The 21,464-nt window shown below is 42.4% G+C and overlaps 1 protein-coding gene across 1 annotated transcript; it reads left to right on the top strand.

Annotated features, from left to right (window-relative positions):
- Positions 1–16,761: 16,761 nt before the first annotated feature.
- Positions 16,762–17,500, top strand: LOC124416219. Its single transcript, XM_046897144.1, has 3 exons — positions 16,762–16,781; positions 16,851–17,023; positions 17,147–17,500. Exons 1-3 carry the CDS (start codon positions 16,762–16,764, stop codon positions 17,290–17,292), a joined length of 339 nt encoding a protein of 112 aa, XP_046753100.1. The 3' UTR covers positions 17,293–17,500.
- Positions 17,501–21,464: the final 3,964 nt, after the last annotated feature.

The following is a 21,464-nucleotide window of genomic DNA, read 5'->3' as shown; positions in this document are numbered from 1 at the left end:
TCCGCTTGATCACTTCGCTCTGCTTCGTGGTCTTCTCCTGTTTTCGTACGTCCCGGTTACGCCTGGTCCAGGGGCGAGAGTGGAGGCGGAGGCGCTAAACGATATCTTCTATTAGGAGGAACGCGCCCGGCTTCGGGCTGTCTCCTTAATTGACCGGGCGGTTGCACGCTTCGATGTCTCGCTCGCCCCTGGAACTTGCGTGGCGGAATGCGGTTCATTTTTTATACACATCGCTGGTTAAGTGGTGGGGATATTTCAGATGGGATAGATTCAGGATTCGTTATCAACTTTGTGATCAGAGCCTTGTATGTATGTACCTACTTGAATTTCTAGGAAAGTAATTTTCATAGGGATTCAAATCCTACTTCGTGTTTTTTCTCCCTCTAAGGTATAATAAAAAGCCCTTAGCGTAATTTCTTTTTTCTTCTGTATCAAACGAAATTCAGTCTTCGACTGTTGGGGGTGGAAAAAAGATATGCCTGTAGGAGAGAGGATGGGTAGTATCGTTTTCGGAAAAGTGTCAGATGCCGAAGAGGGAAGTCAAAGGGAAGGAAGGCACGACAACTTCGGATATATATACCGCAGGGTCAAATTGTCAGCGATTGTTGATCTCAAGTGCCCGTGGTCCTTTGTCGTGTGGTCGGAGCAGCTGCCGGGCCTCGGGATGCTTAAATCGCAATTATACCGGCAGCCGCTCTGAGGAACTGATCCCGAGAAGATGTTTTCTGCCGTTTTGGCCAAAAACTGATCCTTCATCCGGGACAATGGCTAGCTCCGCGCCCAGGCAACAGCCCCCAAAATTGCAGTATTGTAGGAGGCGTGAGCCGGAGCCCTTCGAGTGTCGCTTTCCAAGCCATTCATCAGCTCTCGCCTCGAAGAATGCCTCGGTACGCGCCACGGAGTGCGAGTATATTACACAGCCGAGGCCCGGTTGTAAAATATAAACCTTCAATAGCAAATTCATTGTCAGCTTATTTCACGGGCACAATTCAAAGTTGTTTAAATCCTCTTCAAACCGGGAATATGGTTCGGGTATCGCTTGCCTTAGAGTGGGCCCAATTGTCATCTGTTTCAAAAGACGTGAAATGAAACTCTTCAAAGCTATGTGGTGCCTGCTGCTGAGCACACTCATCCTCCAAGGTCCTTCGTTCACCTTGCGAACTTAACTGGAACAGGTCTGAATCTGGATAATCGGGATTCGAGCCTCGAAGGATATTCCGAAGAAGCGTTTGAATCCAATTTGAAACCACTCGCTGGAGTGGTTTTTCCTCGCAACTAACTGCAGGACCGTTTCCTTCTGCACGACGAAGTGAATGTGTTTAGTTTTGTATGCGTTCACATGTCGTGGATCGAGCGTAGCTCCTTATAGCTAATAAAAACTAATTTATCCCCATAAAAATCGCCTCAATGAGTCAAATTAAGGATACCCTATAAATATAAATTATACTCGGGGTGTCCCCGCTGAAAGTGATATAGAGTTTTGTAATGGTGTCCAACACTCCAACACCTGGCCCGTGGGTCTTTGTGCGCCGCGCGGGCCCAAATGGGACCGAAGCCAAGGCTCTATGAGAGGACCCCATAAACTTACGGGCATTCAACTAAATGGTCCTAAAATACTTTCCAGATCGAGCCAAGGAAATCTTACGAGTGTATATCCACCGCTTCTTGTGAGTCCTCCGTGTCCGTGAAAGACGGTATGTGAAGGATCCTTGTTTGTGTGCGCTCGTATTACTGTGCGTGTATACGTTTAAAAACGAGGAACAGGGAGGAAAAGGCGCGTGGGTAACGGCCTGGGTGGGTAGAGAATAAAACTACAGACGAGGATTAATATTCCGGTGATATTCGGATCTAGATTTTTCATAATTCAACGTAGATGGTGTAATTTCGTGCTTTATTGTCAAGAATTCATAAATTCTCATTTTATTACGATACTAATTTTTGGAATTACCTCCTTATTCGTATCCTCGAAGTTAGAAGGGATGATAAGGAGAAAGGATTGAATTCCGATTTACCCCAAGAATTCTCCTTCCTTTGACTCGACGTCCTACATTATATGCAGTCGTCGAGTAAAAAAGGATTTTGATTTTCTTTGCCTCGCGCGCTAAGTCACGGATCTGCCGTTAAAAAATCATGTTTCAAACCGGGGAATAAAACCACCGCGTGAACCGCGGTCTATTTTCATTACGTACACTCACACGCAGAAGGAGGTATGACAGATCGCGCCATTAGCAAGTTAGTCAAAGTTACTCGCCTACTTTGCCGGGAGACCAAATGTACTACCATACACTGACGGGTTCGTGCCAGCGGTTAATTTGAAGCAAATGTCTCGAGGTTAATTCAAGGATACCTAACCGCATTGTGTTAGGACCAAAGGGTCTGGTGGTTCAGTGGCTGCCGCTCTCCTTGCGAAGAAAGTGCAGCTTATCCGCCGCCATGAACCAGATTACCGGGATTGATTAGGCCGCTTGTGCGCACGGGTTCGTTTCTATAATGCGCCTCCAGTCACGCCGCTCGGTGTATAATTCAATAAAAAAATCTTCTCCGCATAGACGATAAGAGAGGCGAGTAGTCGGTATATATATGTAGGCATATCTCGCCTGCACAAAAAGGTCCAATAGAATAGCTGAATAAATCGTAGGCAATATTCACGGAGGCAGAAAAATGTTTGGCATTGTTCGAGGTGTCCCATTGAGTTCTGGGACCCGTGCCCCGCGGTCTGGTACAGCTGCCTCCGAAAATCCATCTCGCGAGAAATGTTTTCAGTACCGAGAATAACCGGCCAGACTTCAGTCCCGGATAGGCATATAGTGTTTCGGAATTTTGTTTTCTCACTGAATGTACAATCGAGATCCGAGCTCGTGGAAAGCAAGCATCAGGCGCGAGTGATGCTCTTGGAAAATTAGTTCTTGGATGAAAAATTAGTCGCATTCTTCTAATCCGCAAGAAATTTCTTGAGAAACTTAAGACTGCGAAACGAAAGCAAAAAGTTGTCGACTGCTCGGTCGGCTCAGTCAGAAGGTTCTCGGAGAGGCTGTACCTGTATACTTTTGAATCCGAGGTGTGACTATGTTTGAATACTCTGTTGATTGGACGATAAACGTGTCTCTTGTACACAAATGCCTTTTTCCACTTCTATTTTTGTTCACGTCATATCCTCTGTGTCTGGATCCTGAGCCCTCGGAAGGGCCACACGAGGCGTTTGATTGGTATACGTTCGGCTGTAATGCACCATGAATATGCAAGGAGCATCATTCCAGCACCGTAACGTTATACCCCGTCGTCACGCAACGCTGCAACATAGTTCTCACATTTTGGCACAACTATCTCTTTTCGCGGGTTTCTCCTCGCCAATGACAACTGAGTACCTTGCCGATTTAAAATCCCGCTGACTTTTCGGTAAAAGGAAAAGTGTTTTTCACTTTCGAATGGAATGTCAATAGATTTATGTGACGTCGAAGTTATTTGACTAATTTGCAAGTAAAACTACGGATAATCGATGAATTAATTAACGTATGGTTTGAATATGCAAAGACTTCATCGATTAGCTAAGCACATGGTTCGCGAGAAACTTAATCCGGTTCCTCTGGTCACTGATCATCGATTGAGACTGTTCAATCATCGAACACCTCTCATGATAACCGAAGGAATTCATAGGGGACACAGGACACAATGGACCCCCTGAAAAATTTTGATAATATTGAGATATTATTAGAGGTTGGTTGAATATATATTGAATTCAAGTTTTTTTGGTCGTACATATCGATAGATAATCGATGATTGATTCAATACAGATAGAATTGAAGGATGCAGTCAGTGAAAAAAAAAGAATATTTTTTTAACATTTTTTTGGAGGGAGTCCGTCGTGTCGCAGCATATTTTTTTTTGTTCTTAAAATTATGGCAATATAATAGATAATGATGAATTTGTTCGATATAGATCAAAACAATTCGTGCCCGGTGCTCACTAGCCGGAAAAAATAATTACAATCCACGCCATCGCTTCGACATTACCTAAAAAATCAGAGTTTCTCTGGAAGCACCGGAAGCACTGAAATCGCCTCGTCGCTTCGCACTGTCAGTAGCTTTCACGGGATGAGATCAATCAGCATTGGCACTCTCATAATTTCGAGTGAGAATCGCGTGTCAGAAAGAAGATCCGGCATCATTTACACTAACCGCGAATGCAGTTAATTTCCCTGAAGGCATGAATCGACGACCGGTTCGCGGACTCTGTGGCATGGCGTGGCGTGGCGTGGCGATGATAGGGTGCAATTAAGGATCGCACATACGTTCGGAGACCATTTCCTAGCGGTCCATTCATCCGGGAGATAATTTGGAGTCATTGTACGATCATTGCGTACGCCAAAGGGCACAACGAGCAGCACAAAGTCGACCGTACAAACGGAGCCGAAGACGTGGAGTTGGCTTCGTCAGTTCAAGACTCTCCTCTGCGCTGGTCCACTGCCTTGAATACGAGCTCCAGACTCTGTGCTTCTGAGAACCCCAACAATCCGGGCTAATGGGTGGTCTCCGTCGCACTGACTTCTCCGTCGCTCCATAGCCGGGTGCGTGGGGTCTGCCATGCCTGGTTGTTCGTACGCCCCACGCTGGTTATCGCGGTTTCATCCCCGATAGATGATTTCTCGATCCTGGAACCGGCAACTGCGAATACAGAAGGTGCGAACTGGACTGCAGTCTTGGGTGTTACAGCAGCTTGCGAATATTGCTGGGTAGATTCCTTCACCGATATTCTAAAATGCTGTGAGATTGATGTGTTGCAGCCCAATGGAGACGGAAGACGATGGTCAAGTACCTACCGTTGACGTTGGGAGATACTAATTACTGAATGTTACGTTATGCTTTGGATCAAAGGCAACTTGACAAAATCGTCATGATAATTTCGGGTTTTCCTGTTAGTCTTGGAACGCTTTAGCTTCTTGGTGGGTGCTTGGAATTGACTGACTTCATCGGTGATGCGTGTGTTCCATTAACCACAAATACAAACGCGATGGAAGAATGAGGGTGTGAATTGAAAAGAGGTGGAACGCGGAGGTATGCGCATCGGAGTATGTAGCGTGATACTGCACCTCCACACGTGTCTCACCCACGCATATAACAATTTCTAGATGAGTTAGTGGGCCTCGGTGACTCGCGGCCGGTATAAGCGATCCTCCTCGCGATACTTAAGGTAGGTATAATAGTGAGGAAGAGAGACGCGGAACCTGAGGTTCACCAGTGCGAGTGCGTGGTCCATGCACACGTTAAACGTACACGTGGACGAGGAGAGAAAAGCTGTATCCTTTGATATTCAGACGCGGGCGAGCGTGGAGTGGGAAGAGAAAATAAGACCGCCAAGAATAGGCGACCATTTATAACGGCCCACTAATTTGTAATATATTTACCCGTCCGGTCGGCACCGCGGCTAAGACCAGAGTCCATTAGGCTCCCCGTCAGAGTTACGCCGTATTGATACCGAGACGCGTCTCTGGATTTATGAATTGCCCAAATAATTTATTAAGCGTAATTTTCAATGGGACCCAAATTGAATCTGATTTAAGTACAATGCCGCATTGTCGGTGACGCGGGCACAGAATGGGCCTTGATTCTAAAACGTGGGCCTCAGAGGTGCTAACTCGTTGACTGCGACCGCCCATAAGGACTCGGAGGAATCTGGGCGTGACGTCAGCACTATCAAACATCAAATGCTTTCTGATTGGACGATACCTTCGACAAAGGAACCGTTGTGGAGCTTCCAAAATATTCTACGTTTTTACACACTTCTCTCCGATTACTTATAATCGTTCCCAATTATGGAAATTATACAATATTCCTGTTGTCACAGGTACTCTGCTACTCCAACTTTCTACAATGTCTCTTACGTAGCCCGGCATCTGTAATTGCGGTCGTTCTCACTTCGCCGGTGGACTCCAGCACCTAATATGTATAGACAACGACACGGCATTCATCTGTAGAAACTTAATGTGGATGTAAATATGAAGACCACTCCTTGCCAGATTAAAAGGTGGTAAAATTCATGTCCACGAGGTGTCCGAGTAAACCGGAGAACTAGAGCTGCTTTATTTCAACATGTCGGACATAGTGTGAAAAGCATAACTTCAAAAAATCCCCTCAATGATACCAAACCATTTTCCTCTTTCTCCCGATTCCAATCCTCCTAGAACCGTGTGATACAGCACGTGAGACTAATTTTATTGAGGCCACTGTCGTGAGTCATCTACCAGAATCATTAGCCTTATAGCATTCACGCACCCCGTTCTGCAAGGGTATATTAGCAAGCTAACTACATCGTGTGGGGTGCAGTGTAGACGGTTATAATTTTCTACGCAGTAGTAGCTGGTGTATCTGTCTATAGATATAGGTAAATATATAATTACGCGATGATTATTTTTATTCTTCTCACAAACGTTGTCCGTTTGACACGCAATAGCATCGTCAAGAGGTAAAATGATTGGCAATTTCGTTGATTAAGTAATTCCCATAGAAACCCAGTGATTTTCTAATTAGTTCGCAAAGCAAAAGGGTTCGCCTTAATTTCTCGAATGTATCCTGTAACAACGGTACAACGTTCAAAGATTGCGCAGATAATGTAATAAATTTTCGAGCAATAAAAGAGAGGCGATCCTGCAGCTTATACTCGACCGTTTTATCATTAAATCCCGCAATTGTGCACCAGTTGGATTTTCGAGAATGAAATAAATAATCACTTCGGTAACTGGACATTAACGAAGTTAATCTGAGTACCGAATGGATGACTGACGAATACCAACCAAAGCCATTCAGACGATTTCAATTAAAACCTGCACGGAAATGCGGGGACAATGAAGGGGAGGAAAAAATCGAAAAGCCAAGTTAACGGTCGTCGTTCATTTGTTTCTACCGCCATTATCTGCTCACCCTCGAGCGGTTCGTGTGCAGAGTCAAGGACCGACAATGAGAGCCGACGAGCGAGAGGGAAGAGAAGGATTTCTACGTGACCTAGGTATGGCGGGAACAATGGGGTCCCTCTTTTTCACCACCACCTCGTAGATAAATCCTACTCTCCAGGGTTTTCGACCATTACAAGATCGTTCTCAAGATAAAGGCGACTCTCCTGAACCATGCGGTTGACTTCTGAGGACTCCGAGTCAGAATCAGCGCCGCGTAAACAACTGATCCTTGGCCTGTCGATCGGCGTGTGGAAGCAGGTAGGCTCATTGTCCTTTGGTGACAAGCCGGGCAAGTATAACGGCAGACGGTTCTCCAAAAGAGGATCCTCGGCTAATTATGGGTTAGCTGGTCCTTGCAGGATGATGCGATATTGTTGCGACCGTGTCAAACCTTTGTTTTCGAGATCCTTCGCAGGGATGTTGTCTTCCAGCTTGAGTCGATATCCTGACGCAGGACGGTCAGTGGGTTACGAAATTGAGAGTGCCAAAACGGCTGGGCATGGTATTTGATAAGCTGTGTTTGTTAATAATTCAACTCATCGTTAGTTTATCACGTCGGGCTAATTTAAAACGTTTCATATATTTTCGGATGCTGCTGAGAAGAAGCGATATCTAATCTAACTTTGGACGAGAAAAAAGTACTACCAATCCAGCGGCACGTGCTATGCGACGAGTGGGGCTTTCAAGCTTGAGATAAAACTGTACTGCAGGGTCTGACATACGCAAAACGCGGTTCGAAAATCAAATAAACTCCCGCATGTAGCCTTAAATTTCAATCATCATAGCAGTCTCACGCATGATCGTTCTCGCAAATTAAATTTCGCTGTCCGATGATCTATTACTATATGTATACACGTGACTGTAATCAATGCGTTATACATTAATTTTACTACCCAAAGTATTTTCTGGTCAATGATAAAGAGTAATCTGTAATCACTGACATGATTAGTCGTTCGTTTATGCTTCGCTTGCAAGTTTTTGGTTATTTAATTATGGATAAGTGAGGGTGATAAAGCCGCGTCGTCGATACAGGGTGCTCGAACAATTCCTAAGCGTGACACTTTTAATCAGCGCTCCTCGCACGGTTGGCCAACCGTAAATCTGGCACAATGGATACCAGAGAAGCGGGGATGTCGTTTAAGGGTGTAAATGTATTGTGTCTGCACATTTAATTCCAAGCTCGACCCACCACTGTCGTACATCTCGTTCTGCTTAAGTAGATACATTCGCTGACAGGACCACATCTGTGAATTAGATTGCGTTACTGGCTGAGCCACGTGGCTTGGTGACAGATTTTCCAAGTGCAGAACCATTTATATTACCCATGGAATCCAAATTTCCACAATTTCACAACCGTGTTTGGTCTACACGAGGCTTGGATAGAATTTCATCATGTTTACTGAGGATTTGAAAATTCGGTATAAACCATCTTGCCATTGCTCTGAACGACTTAATCGTCGATTGCAAAAATTGCAAAGAATATAAATCACAGCTTTTTTAGTATCCATCGCGTGTGAAAAATCAATGATGTGTATATATATAGCTTAAAAATAATCTCCAGGCTAATTAGACGCTTACAAATATTTTTCAAACGGATCACTGTGTATAGTGGAATTGCTTGAGAATGAGAATGAAACCGCGGGGACTAATTAAGATTCTGGTGACAATAAACGATGATAACTTTCAATAATGTAATTAACACTGTCAGGCTAATCAGTTATACTTGGAGGCTTTGATATATTAATATACAGCGAGAAAAATTTCGTGTTTACTCCTCATGTTTTGTTATTATGTAATTCTGGATGATTCGAAATTGAAAATAATTAGTTGACTCTTCACCCGAACAAAAATCTCCATTCAAAAAGACGTAAGCTATGTATAATTGTATACGCGTATATGTTTTCTGCATTACGTATAATATATTCATCTAACAAGACACACGCTGGACGTGTTACATTACAATCCGTAATATTTAACGTCGTATCGAGCTCGTATAATTAAGTGAAGTGATGACACTCTGACCCGATTGATGTATCGCATGTATATGTGTATACATAATCGTTCGATGAGGTCACTTGAGTAAATAACCAACAACTGTTTAAGTTGTACATTGACGCTGCGGTCTATAACAGAAAATTCAAAATTTTTGTTCTTGTTCCACAGACAGACTTTTAACACCCATCATCACAATCAGGTCTTTCATAAGATTATCGGGTGACCGGGGATCTCGAACTACGACGTATACCACTCAAGAGCAATTCATTACTCGAGTTCTACATTCATACTATTAATAATTATTAATAGTGCATTAAAGAATTGATTTCAGAATTTTTCAAATTTGTTCAAATTAACAGCAAAAATTCGAAGGCACTCAACGGGGTGATTTCTTGACGTGCTTCGTGCATTTGAATGAAACCAATACTGAAATGTTTTCTAATGAATTGGAAAACTTCAGCGTTAGTTTCGTTCAAATCCATTAAGCGCATCAAGAAATCACATCGTTGAGTGCCCGTCTTTGGGGGTCGTTTTCATCCCTCTAAACCGTTTTTCCGCAGATAAAAAAAAACACGTGTCTCTTAGGTTTCAATGTTCTTCAACATATATGAGTCTTAACGAAATCAGAGGGGGACACCAAACTGATGTTCCTTGTCAGCCAATCTCATGTGCCAGAAAGTCTGACCCCCGGACAAACTACTAATAAGAAAATCAAAATTTTTGAAATAAGTTAGCAAAATGTTTTTTCGTCCAGAACATCGGTCTGCTCATCATTGCATAACTTCTTGCAATTAATTTCTTACTAATCATAGAATAATTGGCAATACGCTGCTAGACTTTTGATAATGGATTCAAACTCGAAACGGGCACATCGTTTGCATTACTAGTCACATGCTTCAACTGGTTTCGCCAAACTCTTGGATACAAATCAGCGTAGGTTTTTAAAACTTGTGCTCAGGTTTCACTGTCACTTCCTATTAGATTTTTTATCGCTGATTATGTATGAAATCTGAGCAACTTTTCGTCACGTGAATGTAACGAAATTGCCATAAACCGAGATTTGTAGTAAGTTGAAACGCAAGTTTTACTCTTGCTTGTTGTTGCTCCGCTTGTATTATTGAACACTGTAACTCTGACGTCAACCTTTGACAGATATCACAACGCAGATAGTGAAACGTTGCTTGGAAAACTATTCCCAATATTGTACTAATTCCTAGCAGGCTGGAAAAACAGCGGGAAACCATTATATTGGGTTACCGATGTAAATTTCTGCACCGGAAACCAAGAGTCGATTATTAATTGCTTGGGTTGCCGATGCAGAATCAATTCAGGTCAGATGTAGTACTTAAGCCAAGACTCGATTCGATATATCGTATAAAAAAGAAGCAATTCCAGCATTATTGAAAATCGTTATAATTTTCACCATAAATCGAAAGAGGTTGGTTTTACTTTTTTTTAGCTGAAACCTTTTCATCTTTGAATTTATTCATAAAACTCTTCTTCGACTAATCAGACCTCAAGGAATTCAAAAAAGGTCGTTTAAATCGTGGTGAGACAATCAGCTGACAAAATACGAATTAGATATGGGAAAATTCAATTATTTATTTATTTCACTCCAGGTTACATAAAATAGTGACAATACAATATCATACATAATATATCGTATCCTGCAGAGGTTGCGATTATACTTACTAACTACGGTACTGACTATCTGATATAATATTTTTCATATTCTGCTTAAAATAAGGCATGTTGCACTCCTTCATCCTATTATAATAATCAGGTTTCAATAGTATTGAATAATGTTCAATCACACTTTTGCATGTCTTCTTGTACTTCACTTTTATACTGTTAGGTAACTGGTTAAATTAGTAAGCACTGACACTAAAACACGCGTACTAAAATTAAAGCTTGAATAAACAGCTGAAGCTTGGTAAATATAATTGTATGATTTTTCTTTTCCGTGGCTACTAGGCCTGTCAAAAGAAATGCAAAGTACATTTAGAATCCACAAAAAAAGGAAGGTTGACCCTTTGAATTTTTTTAGTCCATTTTCGGCAGATTTTGAAGAATGATGAAATTGATTGATTTAGATTTCACATCGACGTAATCACGCACTAGAAAACCGTTGGGCATAGTTTCGACTCGATACGGATCAAAAGTCACAACTGAAAAATATGAAATTTGTACTGGATTTTCAAAGAGGTGAGGAAAGAAAAAACATTCACAGCCACAAAGTTTAAATTTCAGTTTATTCAATATGCTCCAATTCTAGCAAAGTACTCGCGCATCATATCACATAACTCGGGAGTGTAGAGACATCGATTGTGATATATAAATCATCGATGCCCCACGTAGGTATTTCGGCATGGAGAGAGGACATTGCGCGTGGGAGAAAGAGAAAGAAAACATCGTTCGACAGGTAGTGAGAAAAGCGTTCACGAGATAAGAGTAGGGAAATTTTTATATAACAACATGTGACGATATTATAACACGGACGCACTGTATATACAAAAGATTAGTGTCCTCCCTCTCCCCCTCCCCCTCCAACCCAAAAAAAAATTCAAAAAAATGTCATATATGAGAATGGAAGCTCCGAACATGACCGACACGGTTTATAACAGTTTCAGAAGAGTCGAATGAGAAACCAAGCAGCGATTGTTACCGAGATTTTCGAAATATTATCGTTGAGATCTTTGGCAAGGTAAAAAAAAAAAAATAAATAAATCCAAGGTAAAGATGAGTATCTCGAACGAGGAATATACTGGAATAATGAATGCACCCGGCAATTAGCGATTTTTCGGCACTTTGACCGAAACTACAAGCAGGGTAAAAACAGGCCGAAAATATCTGGCCTGTAATATATTTTCCCGTGCTGCAGACGGTCAAATTTCTGGTTTACCAGGGTGGACGCCAGGGCGTGGTGCAGAAACAGATGAGCGACGCGAATCTCTATTTCTTTTTTTTGTTTTGAATTTTCGGTCCGGGGTCCGGAGCGTCACGCCCTTTTTCCGGGTCGCCTCAGTTTCGAAAAGTGGGTAATTTGCATCGAGGCGAGATGTCAGGTCGTATATAGCTCTTCGTCTATTTATGGACCGGACTGAAACCGTCTTATCTTCTCTCGACAGCTCGTGCCAACAGTAAAAACAAGAATCGTGTCTAGTCTTGTAAATTAACTGCGTAACTACGTAACATTCAGTCGTTAATAAATAGCGTTGGAAAAGCTTGAGGACCGATTCAGAAAACCTTTGGTCACTATATACTTTAGAAATCCCGGATTTGTATTCATTTTTTGCAAGTTTCCATGGCCTGGGGTGATATTTTTTATACTCGATTTCACCAATTTTCGTGGATTTCTTCATTTAGATATTTATTATCATGACTGCGAGAATCGCCTGCAAAATCTGATTACACCAGTTTTCAACGCACGCACGGTATAAGATTCTTTCTTATTTTTTATTCGGTTCCGAGTAGGTGCAAGTATCCACCGGACACATAATTTCAAGCTTATGTCGGCGTCAGCGCGTGCGGAGGTGAAGCATATATACGAACGTCCCTTTAGAATTTCTACCTGAGTCTTGCAAGCAGAATCTTGAATCTTGATTCTTAAACGCGAAATCCTGCAGGGGCAACACGCGAGTCCGCAAATTGAATCGCTTGTCTTTCTGGGCGGTGTTGCGAATCCGTTTATGCACACAGAGTGTGAACTGCAGAAGCGATTCGACGAGGCGTTGCGTTTCGTTTTGCAAAGAGAGAGAGAGAGAGAGAGAGAGAGAGAGAGAGAGAGAGAAATTTACGACTGCAAATAATATAAGCATTGTAAAATTCGTTCGAACAATGCAACAATTCTCGGAATTATTGCATGTATGTACCTATATTATCAGGCGAGTCAACGACGACGATGAGCTGTTATTAAGAGGGCGTTTGTAAATGATCGTTTAATGTTGAAAGACAGTTTTGATTATTATAGACAGAGGAATCGGTTATGTTAATGTGAATGTGTGTTTGAAGAAATAAGAGCAATCCAAGCTGTATGACGTCCGCGGTTGCAGGTCAGCACTCGTGATAAATTCCATGATAAGAGGAAGTAATTAGTCACTGCCAATTAACTGCTGCTCAGACGGAAAACAACACATAGCTAAACAACATTTACCGTTTAGTCATAATTATTGTAACAATGTGAAGGAACAAAGACGCTGAGATATTAACTCAGATTCAACGTCACAGTTACACGCTCAACCTCGATCAATAATTATTTCAAATAATAGTGAACTTACAGCGCTGTTATCACACGTATAATTAATAATTGTTATATACGATAAGACTTTGCATCGTTTGCAAAATTTGTTAGTTTTTTCCTCCCAAAAAAACAAAAACAAAAACAAAAACAAAAAAAAAAAAACTTCTACATTGCTCATTGAGTGCTCCACAGTTATCGTAATAATCGTAATAATTCTTATAACAGAGCGAGAAAAAGAGTCAAAAACGTTACTTGGAACATGCAATTCCCGGACTCTGTTGTACGGCTGATAGCATGTATTTCGAAATCCGTTCATACCACAATTGGCGTATAACGTTATAGATTATCGTATAATCTGCCACCGTGGCACTGGTACGTCAATCATTCATGTAATATCGTAATTATAACTATAGCCATTATCTTCCAAGCTCGTATATTTGTCGAAAGAAATGAAACTCAATTAAAATAACTTATATTTCTTATCATTTTATGCGTACTAATTAATGATGTCAGTCCTGGAGTTATGAAAATTTGTTATTAATCGTAATTGATCGGCAATATAGAAGTAAAATTTTTTTTTCTCACCATGGATATTCGCGAGTCTTGCAATGCGTGCAGCACCCGAGTCTCAACTTCAACCGTCAAAGAATTTATATATTTTTATTATTGTAATAATTTAATTAAAGAATTGATAAATGTTAAGCCAGTCGAAGGATAAAACTGAGATACCATCGGCATAAGATTACGGAAAGCGTATCGATCGGTGAATCTAAAATTGAGCAGTCATGTATAGATCCATATGTTTATGAGAACAAATTGAGTGCAATTATGGCATGTTTCAAAGTTAAATTCAATTTCCAGTAATACAAATGCTTGCTGGGTATAATATTCGGAAAACGCGATAAAGGGAATGACGCGCGAACCTGCGTTGTTACCGCATATGATCTCCGTTTCATTATACTATTGTTATTATTTTTATTGTTGTTGTTGTTATTAATATTCTTCTTGATATTGTTATTATTATTATTATCATTTTATTTTTCTCGTGTTGGATCTAGGTTTGAACCATGGCACTTACAATTAGTTGAAAACAAGATAAGTCACGAACACAACCGCGCCGAGTAGAGTCCAACGCTTACGATTAATCAACATAATTAATTCTCGCTCTCGTTGATGGCAATTAAAATTATACGTTGCGATGATTTCAAGAATAGTGACTCCGCTATGTTTCGACGTTCACGTGGAGCTTACTTACTTGCCTTATCAGTTTAATTACAGCAACGATCGTACGCGATAGCTTCCAGGAACGAGAACGCACGTTATGAAGGATGTAACGCTGATTATCGTTCGCAGTGCAAACAGGTATGCATATAATACGCCAGCTGCTGTCTCAGCTTTGCGTAATTACGATTAATTACTAATTACTTGACAGGTGTTGCAGAAACATAACTTGAGAATACTACTATCCCTCCCTATATAAGACTTCCAATCTAGCCGAGTCTCAAATGTTGACGATTATAGGCATATAGAACAGTTCGTTTGCACAAGTTTATCCATTGCTGATGAATAATGCGAGATACTTTTCGTTTCCACTGGTTTTTTTTTACTTTCTGGTCTCCTTTCTCATTGTCATGCGGTGGCAGACCGATCGTTTTACGTGCCCGTTCGTACCCCGATTCACACACGTTCACATGGTATAACAGAATGCCACATACACGTTATCTATCTAACGTGAATATATTGGAGTATAATATGGCGCGTTCGGAGCTCGCAAAGTGGGGGGCTTCTACCCCACAGAATCATATCTCTCACGCTTCATGAGTATTTCGATGGGGTGAGTCGCCGTCTAATTTCCTGTCCTGAATTTCGAACGACCGTGAATTCGCACCCTTGAGTTGACGCTTGACAAGGATATGTTCCGCGGACGGGTGTCCGACCAATCGAACGTAAATCCGATAGCTTGAACTTGCCGCCAAACAGTCCTCGACACATAAATGTAGGTAAGTAAGTACGATCTTCAAGCCTAGAGATTTGTTCTTCAACTCGAGACCACGCTGTGGCATGAATTTCACGTGATGAAGAGAGATCCGTCGAGATGACTGCACGCTGGTCCAGAGAGCCGATGACATCAGTGACTTTGTAATCCGGTGCCTCCGTGTAACCTAGTGACAAGTTTTGACAGCAGGTCCTTCTCATCCCGAGTCCTCCTAAGCTTGGATTACCTGGTTCACAGTTAGATGGCAAACTCGTCGAATGCTGATTCCCTCCCTAAGCTGAGGCCGACCGGACTTAAATGCGGATCCTGTGAGGATTCAGTTTCACTTGTTTCACACGCGCCTTTTGAGGCGCACCAGCTTTCAAACCCAATTGACAAATCTTGCGGTTCGTGCACCGTTATAGCCGTCGATTGTGCAAAGAACATTTTCGGATTAGGTACCAAACGAATTGTAGAAAAATCAACCCCATGGAATCCCGAGGCATCGTTGCATCTTGGCGAAGAAATACCTGCAGACGTATACGTAAACGTTCGTTCCAACCCTTTTCACCCCGAAAATAGCCAGGAATTAACTGTCAGCGATTTTATTCAGGCACGTTTATAACGACTTTGAAAAGCGATCTCTTCGACTCCGACGATGCGCGAGCAACGAGAAGAAGTAATTTGATCCGGTAGGCCGATCTGTGTGCAGTGGTAACTTTTATGGGATAGGGTTTTATAATTGCATACATGTATAGCGGTGTCAGCAGGGTTGAAACGAAATTCGTTTCCGGATCCAGCCGTAATCTCGCTCTGCGTTAAAAGAGGCGCAGAAAATGCATGGTGTGCGCTTCAAGCGTAACGATATAACATATTTGGGTTTATACGAGTCCCGGGCAGGGTCCATTATTCAGTTTCCTGTTGCACAATGCCCTCTCACGTGGGGTTCCATTATGTGATTGTTATGAATTTGCTATTAATAATAAATAAACAAACATAATGGGATTCGTCGCGGCACGTTAACTTCGGGATGCATCTGGTTCTTTTTCACTTCGTCCTGCGGGACGTCTGCAGGGATGCTGGTTCGGTTTAGGGCTGGAGATGAGCGAGGGGAAGCCCTTCTGCCAATTATCATATAGGCTTTCCTCGACTTCGATTGGCCGAGTGCACGCGAGGGCTGCTGCTTATTGGTGAATCGCATTGCCGGGTCAATATGATGTTACAAATCATCCCTTTTTATGCCCCGTCTATTATGTCATTCGGTCAGTCGTTTTATTCCCGTTTGATCATTCTTCGCCGGATATTATTACAGTGGTGGTGGAGATTCGAGTACCGGGGCTAAAACACACGTCGAAAATACATACGAGGGTCTATGATAATGTATTAATGTATTCCTGGACCATTTTTCATCCGCTTATACGTCATAATCGAACGAAACATCCGTTAAATGGTCTTTGCCCAGATACTTCACGGTTTTCAAATCTTCTCGTGATTGAATTTTATTGCTGACCTCTGAGGAAACGGCCCATCAACGAACTTTCCTCTCCCTTTCTCTTTCTTGTTCCTTGTTTTTTTGGCAGGGTGTAGCCCAGAAATTTAGTGTAGATGTACTTTGGGTTGTTGATGTAACGTGCTTATCGCCAATTCTGACCTTTATGCTTAATTTTCTTTGCGTATTTATTTGCTGTTTCCAGATGCTCCGACAGTTTCGTGAATTTTCCAAATCCAGACCAACAAGTTGGCATCGTGCTAATATTGGCCCATTTTTGGATGTTGGTATTACCGCGAAAAGACTACAAATTTGTAGAACCTTTAAGCGGCCAACTGGATGAGTCCAAAGTCCCGAAGTCAAGTTTACACAATTGCGGTAAAATGAAAAGTGCGAAAGCTGAAAGAAAACTCGTCCTGCACGGCTACTCCTAATCCTGTTTGCAGCGTTGAGTCCACCAGCGGAAAGTTCCACACCACCTCGGACTGTTTGATGTTTTAGGATTACCGGGGAAAGACTTTCAAGTTTATGCGTGGCAGCTCGCACGCCTACAACGGGGAAAATCGCTTGCTGTTTTTACCTTGAGACGTGATCAGCACAAGGTTTACTCTGTACCAAAGAAAAAGGGTGGACAGTCGTATCTGTGACGAGATAATCCGGAAGAATTTCTGCAAACGTTCAAAAGTTGTAAAATCCCGAAACAAGTGACTATTCCTCGGTAAGCTGGTGACAACGGACTCAGCCATGTAGCCCTTAAATTCGAAATTCAAAATTCGCGTTGTGCAAATGCCTTGTGGGCGTAGTTCAGCTTTCCAGGCACCTGCATCCGACTCTTGCCGCGTTACAACGAGAATATTTAGGTAGTTATTGTACTCCTTAAACGACCAGTATTATTTACCTAAACTGTAGGCGTGGTAACCCCTGCCCCTCCGTTGTCCCTGTGGGAGTCGGGATTACGCTAGGAGCCGGAACCATGGTTCTACTTATCCTGCACCGTCTGCAAAGGACGAAGTGCGATCTTTTCCCTCGGCGTTGTACGCAGTCAGTGCTGCTACGGATATGGTGAAGCCAAGATGGTAGGTTTGTAATTAGAGTACAAAAGCAGTCCGGTAGTGTTCACTTCGAATGTGCACTATTGGAGGAATGGAGATCAGTCGCAATATTCGATAAGGGTATTGTGACACTTGGTGAGATTAAGTTGGCGCTGTGATTTCCTTAATAAATAAAATCTTTCCAGAAAGTCGTAAGATGTAAGTATTGCGGTTGACCTATGCCTTCATATCGGCTACGTTAATGATATTATTCTAAACTTAATACTGCGGCTGGTTTCTTATCAACATTCGGCGTTCGTAAAACTACAATCTGGTTTCCCAATTACAGGCCGTGACACGTTTCACAAGTGGAGGAATCGAATGACCGTATATGTGTAGATTTATCGCGCCATGTTATATATGTGTACGTAAGAAATCGTGTTGTTTTTACAACTCGTCTCGGACGCAATTACCGACGCATATCAAACTGATTGTGAGGAAAATGTGAACGTGAATACAGACATCCTGCCATCCAGGTCAAGCCCAAGCACCAGCTCCCTCGAAGTTCTTCGCAGGGGATTTTATGCGGCTTGAAAAACGCGCGATGATAATATGACCATTATACGTGAGAATATTATGAGCGGGTGACTTTTTGACGCGATCGTAATGGCATTAAGCCCCGCGGACTCGTTCGAGTATATTAAGCGTCGTCAAAACCAGTTAGTGAGTTGGCAATCCAGTTAAGGTACAAAATGGTTGTCGTTTAGCGAGAATTAATGGTCCTAGGAGTACCCCGAGCCAGTATAATGGGGCAGATGCGTCGAGGGACCCTTCTAACCTCATTATATACACCTATCTGGCTACACGGCCTATTATGCCCTTTTTGCAAAGAAATACATAAGAGCTTTCATATTTCGGAGTTTGAGCGCCGTTTAGTTCAGAGTTTCACGCTCTGGCAGCTCCCCTCTTATAGGCTGCCCAAATTTACTCCGAGTTAGTTAAACGTTGGCTAAACTCTAGTCAACGCTTTTGTACCCTCCAGAGCCTAGAGTCACCTATCTATCTTTTTCTCTCTCGCTCACCCTCTTCATCCTCCGCCGTTTGCTCCCGAGGATATGAACCCGTATAGCTAGATATACACGCCTGTTTGATACACTCTGCAGACACTTATGTGTAGCTGAGGCTCCAGGTGACCCCAACGACAATTTTCAATGGGTCGTGATTTAAGTCCGCGCTTAATATGGCGGCACTAACCAGTTCAAGTTCAGCGGTGGATTAGTCTTTACTTGAGAAATATATTTTCATCGTTCATTGTCGGGCATTTTTTGACTCTTGTTTTTTTTTTCTTTTTTTTTTTTCTTGTCTCAAAAGTTGGAACGGAAATGCCCACTATAACGCCGAAGAGATCATAGCTCGTAATTATAATAGACGGGGCAGCGGAGGCAGTTGGCTCCTCGTTATACCTCGAGATCGTTGAAAACAAAGGAGATTTGGAATTTGAGAGATGGGAAATAGAATCAGGATGAAAGAAAAAAATTAGAGAAATGGAGGCGAAAAAAATGACGCTGCGACCGTGGCTGTGTAACAGAGCGAAAATTGTAGCCTCTTTAGATTTGAATCTCTGTTAAGTGGTAATAATGCAGGACTTTACGCGCGAAACTTTAATGCTTTTCAGCGTTTTAAAAGCGTTCTTAATGTTTTTAACGTTTTTAATGTTTTCAACGCTGGCGCTACTCAATGTAGCGTTTAACATTATCTACGCACTGCGTACATATATTTATATATATATGTATGTATATACATGTATATAGGCGAGATTAAAACTTGTGTAATGGCCACTTCATCTTGGAAGTATAAATCTCTCGTTGAGTGAGGTTTTATGCAATGTGTAAAGCGTGACGTATATAATATAGCGAGACGAGAAAAACTTGTGAAAACCACAGGATTATTTATCGTTGTTGTTGTTCGACTTCGATAATCGATATAGCTGGATGGTCAATCGGTCACGGTGAAAAAGCCGGTCGTCGACGGGTATAACAGGCGCTCCCATCATTGGCTACATAATACATATATATCCTCAAGACCACCGGCTAACGGAACTCGGTTCTAGCCTCAAGTCGCCATTTTGAATCTGCGATCCAACCCTCGAGGAACTCGGACTTCTTCAAACGTCGTCGTTGGACCTTTGAACCTTTACTTATACGCGTCGACAGTTCTAACAAGATTTCGGTAAGCGGATTGCGTGCGGATTTGAATCCAAAATCGTACGCTTCTTCTCGTTAGATGTCTCTGGGGAGTTGCTGTCGCCCGTGAAGCGACAGACCGACTCCTCGGATTATCGTAAGCCTGAAATATTACCACGTCACCGTTGTGAATTCAGTTTAGGTACCTATATATAATATTATCACGCCACATCACAGTAGCCGCGATTGTTAAACTTACGCAATTAGCGTCGCAGGTTGCAAACAAGTAAATTATACGATCGTGGCGTTAACAGGGTGGAAAAAAAAAATTGCGTCTGAACTTATCTTGAAAACCCTATACACGTATCAGCAACGATTCTGGTGTCGAAGTTGAATGCATTATTGCAAAAACGCTTCACGACTTCGCCTAGGTACAATCAAGATGGCGGGTTCTTTCTCGCGGAACAAGCCTCAGGCCTGTCGAGATCTTCGGCATAGGTATAGGCACGAGTGTAAAACAAGGAATAATAATTGCCAGACGTTATTTAATGCCGATATGCAGGGGAGTAAACGAGTCGGAGAAGAATCTCGCGGTTCTAGTCACGACTCCGTCGCCGCTCGTTGAAGACCAGCTAGGATATATCTACGTGAGAAACAAAACTCTCGTCGCTGCAAACGTAACACACGAAGCCACGATATCCGCACACCAAAGCTACTCCTGCGGTATGCAAGGACTGAGCTTAAAGCCCCGCCACAACCTTTCATATAATATACCTTGCACCGACTCTCCATCGAATGCAATGCCCACCCCGTGTCACGATTCCGACCTAAATCATACAACTTCGCGAATATATTTTCGCGTTTTTATTTTTTTTTTCTTTCATCTCGTTCAATTTTTTGCTCTCACGTCTTTGCCTCCGAGTACGGCTCTTCCTATATTTATTTTCTCCCCCCCACCCTTTTTTTTTTAGTTTTACCTCCATTTGTTCTTTGTGTTACTTTGGCAAACTTTCGTTGGTTTTTTTTTTCTTTGGCTCCTTTTACTTCTCTATACACGCTAACCGTAAGTTTGTTGCGTTTTATATACATATATATATATATATATGTGAGCGGGACACTCAGGCATATTGAATCTTGAATCTTACGGATGGGGCGAAGTTCTGCGCGTGCTGGCTCGAGGATTGAGTCGTCAGTTGTTTTTGCTGTTCTCCAGTTGTAAATCGTGGCGGAAGGCTGCCGCTGCTGCGCTGCTTGGAGCAGAACTGGTGCACCGCTCGTGCGGATGTCTCTTGTTTTATGATCCGTTCGCCCATTGGTTGAGCCGGGACAGAATAACCCGCGAGTCGCGCGATTCTACGTGGATCGTGCAGCTGAAAAACAATTGGCCATTCCCTATCCGCAGACGGTTTTCATCTTTTTACCGATCTTTCAGTGGCTGTACAGATTCCACCGCGTACTTACACACATCCCAAGGTGTGCAGTGCTTCACTCGAATTATCTATACCAAATATGGCGATCGAGGATCTGTCGACACAATTCATTAGAGATGAATCGGTGACGTTTGTTTCTCGATGACACGATCTTCCGTACACGCTTACCCAAGGG

This window comes from Diprion similis, chromosome 2 (assembly GCF_021155765.1).
Source record: "Diprion similis isolate iyDipSimi1 chromosome 2, iyDipSimi1.1, whole genome shotgun sequence".
Classification (NCBI taxonomy): domain Eukaryota; kingdom Metazoa; phylum Arthropoda; class Insecta; order Hymenoptera; family Diprionidae; genus Diprion; species Diprion similis.
This window is presented reverse-complemented; position numbering and strand designations above follow the sequence as displayed.

Bases quoted from the DNA above. Each gene is read 5' to 3' on its own strand.
- LOC124416219 (XM_046897144.1), top strand. From the start codon at position 16,762: ATGTACTTTGGGTTGTTGAT. The intron at 16,782-16,850 runs GTAACGTGCTTA...TGCTGTTTCCAG, and splicing joins ATGTACTTTGGGTTGTTGAT to ATGCTCCGACAGTTTCGTGA. The intron at 17,024-17,146 runs GTAAAATGAAAA...TTGATGTTTTAG, and splicing joins GTCAAGTTTACACAATTGCG to GATTACCGGGGAAAGACTTT.